The sequence below is a fragment of the Anoplopoma fimbria genome, chromosome 7, assembly GCF_027596085.1.
Source record: "Anoplopoma fimbria isolate UVic2021 breed Golden Eagle Sablefish chromosome 7, Afim_UVic_2022, whole genome shotgun sequence".
In the NCBI taxonomy this organism is placed as follows: Eukaryota; Metazoa; Chordata; class Actinopteri; order Perciformes; family Anoplopomatidae; genus Anoplopoma; species Anoplopoma fimbria.
In genome coordinates this window covers 12,223,174-12,233,578 of record NC_072455.1, presented here as the reverse complement: position 1 = coordinate 12,233,578, position 10,405 = coordinate 12,223,174, and the positions used below count along the sequence as shown (strand labels likewise).

The 10,405-nt window shown below is 39.2% G+C and overlaps 2 protein-coding genes and 1 non-coding gene across 3 annotated transcripts; 2 read left to right on the top strand and 1 right to left on the bottom strand.

The window, feature by feature from the left end:
* The first annotated feature begins 552 nt into the window (after positions 1–552).
* On the top strand, positions 553–3,516 carry tm4sf21b (transmembrane 4 L six family member 21b). The gene is made up of 5 exons (XM_054601839.1): positions 553–732; positions 1,448–1,513; positions 2,198–2,349; positions 2,468–2,651; positions 3,437–3,516. Exons 1-5 carry the CDS (start codon positions 553–555, stop codon positions 3,437–3,439), a joined length of 585 nt encoding a protein of 194 aa, XP_054457814.1. The 3' UTR covers positions 3,440–3,516.
* A 927-nt stretch (positions 3,517–4,443) lies between these two features.
* On the bottom strand, positions 4,444–4,515 carry trnaw-cca (transfer RNA tryptophan (anticodon CCA)). The gene has a single exon. It is a non-coding gene; the product is annotated as a tRNA-Trp (tRNA).
* Positions 4,516–5,497: 982 nt separating this feature from the next.
* On the top strand, positions 5,498–9,058 carry LOC129093677 (lysophosphatidic acid receptor 6). Its single transcript, XM_054601763.1, has 2 exons — positions 5,498–5,580; positions 7,313–9,058. The coding sequence occupies exon 2, from the start codon at positions 7,319–7,321 to the stop codon at positions 8,261–8,263; it is 945 nt and encodes a 314-aa protein (XP_054457738.1). The 5' UTR covers positions 5,498–5,580; positions 7,313–7,318; the 3' UTR covers positions 8,264–9,058.
* The last annotated feature ends 1,347 nt before the right edge of the window (positions 9,059–10,405 follow it).

The following is a 10,405-nucleotide window of genomic DNA, read 5'->3' as shown; positions in this document are numbered from 1 at the left end:
AAAGTAACATGAAATAGAGATTAAAAGTACAACTACCTAGAATTGTACTAAGGTACAGTACTCGAGTAAATATACTAAGTTACTTTCCACCATTGGCATTAGCCAAAAAAGGATTTTATATAACCCCAATCTCCAAAAAACAAGAAATTGTGCTGTAAAGGGAAAAGTACTTGGAATAATGCGTATTTTGTTATTTCCTATTCTGGGCTTCATAAGGTTTATGCTTTATATGGCTCTTATGGAAACATGGACACAAATACACACACCCATGGCATAAAGTCTGGGTCATAAAGCTGGTGATACGCAGGCTTATCACCTATAGCTCCACCTTTATACCCTCCACCCTCTAAACCCTCAAATATATATTCAAACAGTTCCCTTCTCTGACATATGATGCATGAAGCTGCACTTGACCTGTCATAGCTAACACCTGTTAATCCAAGTGTGAATCAAAGGTTTCACTGAAAGAGGAGAATATTTAGTTTGGAGGAGCAGCTGGGATATTTAGATACATTTTTTTTACCTTTTTGAAGAACATCCATCACAGACATCATGTGCACCGGAGCCTGTTCTAAGTTCATCGCCATCCCGCTCTATGTCATGGCTCTAGTGTCGATCATCTGCAACATCATGCTCTTCTTCCCCGACTTTAGTACGGAGTATGCAGGCGAAGAGGGGCAAATCACAGTGGAGGCCCTATATATGGCGGGCCTGATAGGAGGAGGAATCATGGTGAGTAGGTTAAGATTATATTAAATGGGATTAATGTCAGGGCTTCAAAAAAAGTTCTATATGACCATAACATAAATAATTGGGGGAGTCTTGGGATTTTTTCTAAAAACTACTTGGTAGGGTTTAGTAAAACATCCTGGTTTGGCTAAATATAAATACATCAAATATGTAACAGCAGTCACCTTGGTGAAAGTCCTGCGTTTGTCGACCTGTACTTCCGCGCACCTCGATCAGAAACGTATTCGCGATATTTCGCAAACAGACCTGTAGAAAATACGTTTACCTCGGGGCGTATTTGACAATGTAGTTTCTTTGTATGTGAACGTCAATTTTTAAGGGAGGCTGCATTATGGGAAGTATGACACAACCTTTTTGTGTAATGTCTTCTGCCGCTCTCGAGAAGCTTTATCAAACCTGAAAAAATAATATATATTCCCCTGATGATGTCATAGTGATGTCATCAGGGTTATCTCTGCTTGGATAACAGGAAGCCTTTGTTTCAAACTGAGACAAGGTGTGTTGCATTATGGGAAATGTAGGATCCACTGTTTTTGGAGCATGGCCCACACTTAAAGACTTAAAGTCAGGACATCTCGGCCTCCACAGCGCTGCGTACCTCTTTAAAGTCAGTCCAGTTCACTTGACTGCAGTCCAAGTCACGGTATTCTCACATTAATAATGTATCTGTTTAATATGTCAACTCTCCCCCCCCCAGGTCCTCATCCCTGCCATCCACATTCACCTGACCAGTGCTAAGAACTGCTGTGCCAACCGCTGTGGGGTAAGTACAGCATGTGGATGCTGTCTAACTGAGCCGTTTGCCTACATACGTTCAGTCCCATATTATCATCATCATATTAACTTCCAGTTGAAGCTGAAATACTTTTCTCTGCAAGTTCTTAATTCTTTCAGCATACGAGTTGCACAAAGTAGATAAGGGTCCGACTTTGAGGACCCGTAGTGTTTGTACCAAAAAAAGGCACTATGGCAGATTGACGATGCAGAAACATATCACATCATGCCTTTATTGTGGTCAAATGAATAACTTCTGATGTTAACCGCAATGGATTACCTGACTCAAGCAAATCTGATATTCCCACTTTTCTAGAATAAATTGTTATCAGTGGCGCTTACATCTGTTTGGACATGGCTGCACTTGACATGCAAGGTCAAGGAATTACCTTTACAATCATGTCACAAAAGACACTTAAAGCCTTTAGTGTTTTTACGTTGGCCTCTGAGTGTGGGGTATTCAGTCTTTGCGATCAGCAAACACACAGCTAGATGCCGCCAAATCCCTAACCACTGTCTCTTTAATAAATAACAAACACTTGCAAACACACTACTAACAAACAAAAAAACATGCAGCTAATGTTGCAGTTTGGCAGTTACAGTGAAATGGTTCAATCAAATGGTTGATGGTGAAATGGTTGAATCTCACTCCACTGTTTGGTTCTCCATGCAGATGTTCCTGTCCATTGGTTTTGGAGCGGTTGGTGTGGTGGGGGCCGTGTACAGTCTGAGTGTCGCCGCCCTGGGCCTTGCTAACGGGCCAACATGCTTCTGGAGCAACATAGACAACCCCATTCCACGATGGGGGACGCCCTTTGCTAACAGGTACAGCCGGCCTTCCTGGATGGACATTGTACATTTTCTGAGAACTCCATCTACTAAATAAAACGAATCATCTTCCTCATTCACATTTGACCGCGCCACTCATTTTCATCCTTTGCAGTAACGGGAGCTACCTGTCCGACAAGGAGCTGTGGAGTTGGTGTAAAGCTCCGGAGAACGTGGTTGAATTCAACCTGGGTCTGTTCTCTACTCTGCTGGTGGCGGCGTGCGTGGAGCTCGCCCTCTGTCTCATCCAGATGGTCAACGGACTATTTGGATGTATCTGCGGCACATGTGGCAAAGAGGTGAGACCAGAGCACGCTAGAGACAAACTAGTCTATGTGAAATTAAAGGGGGACGGGGAGTTCTTTCAACTTGTTCTGAAAGGACACACTCAAAGACACCTCCGTCTGGCTTCATCTCTTTTCAATGGGATACGTTTTTTTTTGTTCACCATAGTAAACGGTGGCCATTTTGCTCTTTCGCCACGTTCAGGGTTGGTAGGATTCTCTCAGAAACTAGTCAGTCTGCTTCAGAGCTACCATGAAGTGGTACAAACATGTGACCTTTGAACCCCAGCCGAGTGTTGAAACAACCGAAACAAGGGCGGATAAGTCTGTAAGGATCTCCAAAAGAATCCAAACAGAGGGATACAGCAACTAAAATGAATGTAACATAAATTAAAAAGCAGGCTTGGTAATCTTCTTCAACATTTTTTTTTTATATTTTTTGTTATAAAATAAATAAAAATAAAATATCCGGTATCTATGGCTGTCAAAGGACTGTCATAAGCCCGTCCAATCATTTCATTCGAGCTGTCAGTGTTGCTGACTTGGCGACTTTCCTGCTAGAAAGTGCTGCTACCTACTTTCATCGATAAAAGTGTTGGCAACAATTGGATGGGTTTTTTTCAATTGGATAATTTAAAAAAAATCTACCGTCACCATTAATAGATGGTTGTTCCAGCCTCGTTGCACCTTAAAGTTCCTTGCTTAGATATGATGTAAAAAGTATTTTTTTATGTCATCCTTACACGTAATAATACAAATGTACATAAAGTAACCGCCATCTCCCTGCCTTCTCTCAACAGTAAGCTGAACTACAACGCACCATGACTTCTTGAAGAAGAAATGACAAGGATCATCATCAACGTCACCATCGTTATCATCATCATCATCTGCTACACGATGGGGCCATTAAATAGGGATTGAGAGTCTTCATCTGTCCAAATCATCATCATTGATTTCAATTCTTCAAGAGGAATGACTGGGGTTATCCATGAATTATTACTTTCTTAACTATTTCCTTCTTCTGATTGTAGACTGTAGATGGAAAAAAATATATAAAAACATGGATGTATGCTTTATTTGTAACTAAGTTTTAAAAATATTTTGTAATAAAGCTCTGTACATAAGCTAAAAGAGGAGATAGCAAGAGGCTTTAGAAGAGGCCGAACTTAAATTATCTCTTAGTCTTTTTGTCTTGTTGATGTCCAGAATACTATTAAACACCGTATCAGGTAGAAATACACATTAAAAGATTGTCATCTAAATCTATGGTTTTATAACTCCAATAGATGACTTGTTTTTGCATTGACAGCTGCATTGGTTACTTTGCAGATTTGCAGCAAAAATAAATGGCCACTTAAAAAATAACGTAACATAGTTGCAGATTACACAACCCAACCATAAAAGACGTAGTTAAAATCAGCTCTGCCTCCAACAGCTACAACATTTAGATAATAAAACAAAAAAATACACATTATTTGATAAAGGGAATTTGATAGGAACTTAATACTGAAATAAAAAAAATATGTAAATCAACCAAAGCAATGCATAACATAAATACATTAAAGGTTATTATAACTTTTCTCTAATGTGTACTGTACACTATCAATTTCCTAAAATAAAAATATTTTTACTATGTATACACAGTATGCATAACTGAAACTCTATGTGTGTAATACTTCAATGTTTTCCTGTGATATCTCCTTTTTTTTTTATTTGAGCACTTCTTCGACAATTGCAAATAGAGGTTCCGTTCAGAGTTATGTATAATAACTCTGAATAACCTAAAAACAACATCGATGAAAAAGTTTGACCCCGACGTGATTTGAACACGCAACCTTCTGATCTGGAGTCAGACGCGCTACCGTTGCGCCACGAGGTCCAGGTCCCATTCATAGTTAACCATATCTTAAAGAAATGCAACTGTCTTATCTGTGTTATAGTTTTAATTATTTATATTAGGAGGACTCGCCCTGTTCTGGATAATGTACATACGTCGATCCGTGATAAATTACAGTAACCTTCATATTTCCAGTCATTACGTTAGTTAATGCTGTTTATATTTTACCCGCTAGAGGGCGCTCTCTGACAAGACATAACTGAAACATCAAATCAAGGGAGCGTTTATTCCTCTCGGCTTCATGTAATGTCAGTGTGCTAATGTGTCAAGTCAGACCTGTAGTGTTTATAGAATATGAAACTGATAACGAGACAGCATTCCACTTTTTTTTCTGATGACTGTGACCGGTCTCCTACTACAATTCATGGAATCACAGCTGTCTAAACGATTTGGACATCACAATTTAAGTAAAATATAGTTAATGAAAGTTATTCATCAGCATATAAGATAGCCCTTTATTGTTCCAATATATTTGGGTGTATTGCAACAGAGACAATGAGAAGTACAAGTAAGAATAAAGAGTTGCGAAAACATCAACATAAATAAAAATAAAATAAATAATAAATAAAGCAGGGAACAAGAACACCTAACCTATCCCAAAAGGTAATACATGCTGGCCGTTAATCATATGTGCAATGAATATATTAATTCATATCTATGAATAGTCTATCAATAAAAACAAATGTACATGAAAATATGAATTAGAATGTGTGTTTAAAATCTATATGTCTATCAAAGCACAATATGAGTTGGTCATAGACTTGCTGGAACTGAATCTGGTCTCGAAATGTGGATTTAAAAAGGAGAAATACCAAATAGATGCAATATGAAACTAGAATGCTTATCAGCAGATTAACAGAAACAGTCAGACTAACAAAGAGACAGAGAGCGAGAGATCTGAAAATTGGTCAACTTCCTGTGCTGAAGCTCACACATTTAAGTGTGACAGTGTCAGTATGCTGGGGTGACACACACCTACACACACACACACACAGACGCATTCCCTCCTCTCCCTTTGGTTTCTCACCTCTTCTGATCACCCGACAGGTAAAGTCACACCTTCTACATGTACTGTAAAATATTCTACTGTACTGAATGTGTCATTCAAGTTTGTCTCTTTCAATCTGTCAAAATAGAGGAAAGCACATGCTGATGGAAAATAACTCATGACGCATGTGCACTGTATGTGTTTTTGCGAGGGAATCATAGCAATGAATACTCAGAGACTTGAGAGCAGAGGAATGATTTGCAACTAATAAATACAAACAAAAAAGCCTAGAATGCAAAGGAAAACTGATTATTTTCACTTTTTAAATTTGCACCCACTTCTTTGATTCATATAAAACCTATACGAATTTAACAACCAGATGTTTGGTGAAATAGTGTTGTATACCGTATGTATTTCTTCCGAGGAAGCAATAAAGATAATTTGGTAATAAGTTGCAAATTGCATCAAAGCAAGTAACACAACTGAGTTCTGCTTTCCACCAGGAACAGCAGCATCACTGACTAAATAGATCGTGTTCCTCCTTAATACATGTTGCTGAATTTATTTTAGTTTGAGCACATTGAATAAATTACATTAAGGATATTCATTTTGACCTACGAGTTGGAACCTCTTTTTATTTTAAGAGTGATTCTTCCAGATGATGATAATCTCTCAAAATCATTTAAGATAGATTTTGTATTAGAATTTGAGAACTGAAGTAGCTAGACTCGATGAAGAGGTTGAGAAAACCCCTGTGTTCACATTAATGCACCTTGATCAATGCATGTCAGAAATACAGTAAAATATTTCTAGAATGACAATATAGAGCTAAATAGACTTCAGCTCACTGTCCTTTTCACCTGCATGAAATGTGTTTATGCTACAATGGCCGTTTGCTCACAATAGCGTTTGCTCATCCCTGAAATATTAAATACAGTTGTTCATCTTTCAGCAGCTCCAGTATAAAGGCCTACTTTGCTTCGCGTCGGGCCGAACGCCTCTTCACCGTGAAAGATATTTCTTTTAAAAAATGGTCATCAAGTATGGCATTATGTTATAGACACATTCCAATTTAAGTACTTTAAAAAATTAAAGAAGAAATAAAAATAGGCCTTCCGGACAGGCTGCAATTACTTGAGGCTGGTTGCTATGGAACGGCGGTTGCTATGGAACGTTCACCAGCATCGCAGGCTAGACTTTTGTTAATTTAATTATATTGCTCTTTATTTACATTGTTTGTAAGTTGCTGTTTCTTGTGCAACCACTGAGAAACAGCAGGAGGACTTGGCTTTTTTTCTCTCTCCAAAGTGCATCGGCAAAGGGTTTTCACCTACTGCAAAAAGTATTGGTTAAATTAGTATATGTTAGCACATAATTAATTAGTGTTAGCCCTTTTATGCTACGCTAGCTACTGAAGGTATACTGAATGTATAAACATGCTGCTTTTGCTTTTTAATCGTTGTAACAATGAATAAAGACCTACCTGGCTTTACAGGAATAGTGATGCTTTACTCAGGCGTTGGCTTCCATTTTGTTCTTTTTAAACTGTTTTTGGCGCTGAATCAGTTTGACATCATTGATATATTCTTCATACGTCTATTGTAGATACTTCTGTCTGGTTCTTTCTAAAAAGCACTTTTTCGTTTTTGCAAAAATTTGCTAATATTTCAGGGAGTGCAGTTAGTGACAGTGTGTGCTCCGTAGTAGCAGTGGGGCGTGGCTTAGCCCAGGGTCAACTACTCAACCACTTAGACTTTTTCTGACCACTCCTCTCTCTCCTCTGTATCTCAGGTCACAATGTGGAACAACATCACCAACCCCAACAACAACAATAGTACAGGACACGTCAACATCTTCCTTGTGTGCATGTACTCCTTCATCTTCGTTGTGGGTTTCCTTTTTAATCTCCTAGCACTCGTCTTTTTCTTCTACCAGACCAAATCCAGATCACAAACCATTGTCTACATGACTAACCTGGCCATAGCAGATGTACTGCTCATCCTCACGTTGCCCATGAGGATCTACTACAATCTGGGATTTGACGACCTTCCTCAGTGGCTGTGCGACGTCCTTGGTTTGGTCCTGAAGGCCAACATGTATGGGAGCATCTTTCTCCTCACTTGCATTTGCTTCGACCGTTGCATGGCCGTCACCTTCCATATGTCGACCCGTGTCTCGGAAGGGAGAAGGAAAGCGCCGCTGGTTTGTCTAGGAATATGGATGCTCACCTTTGGTGCCAGCGTACCTATCTACCTTTCCCAGCGCAAACACGTTTCCAACAAGGATTGTTTTCATAGCCTGCCGGTCTATGCCACAAACCTTGCGGTGGTTTTACCCACTCTGTTCTTGGGGTTTGGAATCCCGCTCGTAATCATGCTGATCTGCTCCTGGGGTTTGGCCCGTGCTGTCCGAAGAAGCTCCGTGGCTAAGACCAACCTGGTGGACAGCAGAAAGATCCAGAGGATGATCGCCACCAGCCTATTCATTTTCATACTCAGCTTCCTCCCTTACCACGCCATCCTGGTTCTCCTTTATCTGTATGGAGAAAATATACCATACCCAATGCAGGCTGCATACCGCTACAGCCTGATGGTGGCATGTTTCAACACAGTACTAGATCCCGTTGCATACTATTTCACCACAGACACCTTCAGGAGGAGCGTTGACATGGGTCGGAGGATGATCCCTTTGAATAGTCAAAATTCTGATTCAAACCACCGGAGCAGAATGCCTAACAGCTAACGGACTGCTAAAGGACCACTCAACAGACACTGCCGTCCAAAAGATTCAAAGATGGTTCCCCAGTCCAACCCTGTCATTCCGCAAGAATGGATCACAGGAGATTTAATTAGGTTTGCCAAATAAATTTGCAGAGTTTCTTCCATAGTCCGTTATTGAACATTTAAATCTGCAGTAAAGCTTTGAGTGGAATGACGGACCCCTTTTCACATTGTTTTGATAATTATATCTTTTTTTTAAACATTGAATGTAATATGAATGGCTCCAGGGCTGGAGCGCCCACGGGCAAAAACATTCACGGTCTTTGCACCTGGTATTAAAATGCATCTTGTACCCAGATTGTTCCTAGATTAACCTTTGATTAACACCTTGTATTAATATGTGTCTCGAGTGTCCACATTGAGATCCGATGGAGAACCACTCACTCTGTCCAGCTCAAACAACTTCCCCCCTCTCATTTAGCTTGTACACTTTCATCTGACCAGACTGAACGCAGACACTTGGTCTCTCTGGAGATGGTTTGGCAGATCAGAATCCGTCCTCAGAGTGTTTTGGATGCATTTACAGCAGTATTCTCATGTTGTCGAGCACTATACATATAATATATGCATTTTATTGCAAGGTGTACAGGGGATAATTGATTTCCAACCCGTATCCACGATAATATATTAATATTGTTTGTGTTTTGTCGAATTATACATGTATTTTTATTGCAAGGTGTACAGGGGATAATTGATTTCCAACCCATATCCACGTTAATATATTAATATTGTTTGTGTTTTGTCGAATTATACAATGTAACTGCACTGTACAATATATGTGCGAATAAATTATTGTTATTATTTGGACGAATGTTGCTTAGTCTAAAAATGCTATGATATGTATCTGGTAGTTTTCTAAATTAACTAAATAAATCGAAGCATTTGGGCTACATGCATTACAACAGAATACACTGTTTATGTTGCATGGTGTCACAGGAAGTTCCATTGCAATGGGACATAGAAGCAGCAGCTGTACAAAAGTTACATCTAGTGGTTCAGGCGTACAGCAGGTGTTTTTAATGTGCGGACCTACACATGTCTAAAAAGATTCCCTGTCATCCTGCAAATCCTAGCATATAGAAAGTCAACTGTGACAGTCATTTCACCTAATATACATATAATGTGGCATATATACAGTGCTGGGTTGTACAATTCAATTTTTTTAATAATATAATAAGTTGTTTTCTTTAAATTATTTTATGTATCATTAAATTCTTTTTTTTCTTAAAGGAGTAGGCCAAAGTTTTTTTAGAAATTATTTCCCTTCTGAGAGTGACATGAGCGCCTAAGTACCAAGCTGGATGTGGTTAGCCTAGCTTAGCACAATAGCTGGAAGTGGAGCGAAACCGGTAGCCTGGCTGATAGACGTTCAAAAGTACCCCTACCAGTCCCTCTGATGCTCACTGCTTCACACATATTTCTGTTTGTTTAATCTGTAACCAACCAGATGTAGAAGTATACAAGTACTGATACACAGTGGTGTGTTTTTATGAGCACATATTTATCCAAGATGTTATAATTTTTTACTGTCCTCTTGAATGGTTAACGTTATATTTTGTATTATGGCGATTTGTAATAGTTTTAATGCAGTAAGTTAAACCACAGTGAATTACTGCGGTCATCCACATGCATGTGAGGCATATTTCACACTTATTTCGACATGACTGGCCTATTTCACTTTTATGTCATCGTTGGCTTGTGCTAGTTAGATGGCATATACTGAGTATTACCACATATAGCAAGAGATGCATATCAATGTGCATCTTGAAGGGCAAGGCTTAAACAATCATGGCACAATCTTTCATGTACTGTTATCTATGGCTTTAACTGTACAGCAGTGAGTTTGGGTCTGCAACCTAATTAGAGTGCCAATTTTAGAACATTCTTGTTAAAGTGCGCCATATCAACACAAAGGTTAACAGGAAGCTCTGGCATCTGGTTAAACTCAAGGGGAAGAAATCAAGGGAAAGAAGTACTTGAGTACAATTTTGAGGTACTTTTGAGATTTGCAAGTGCTACTTTAAACTTCAATTTCACTACAATTTGGACTGCTGGTTTTTTTTCATGTTGGAGCAAGACACCCAACCCAAAATCTGACCAGTAC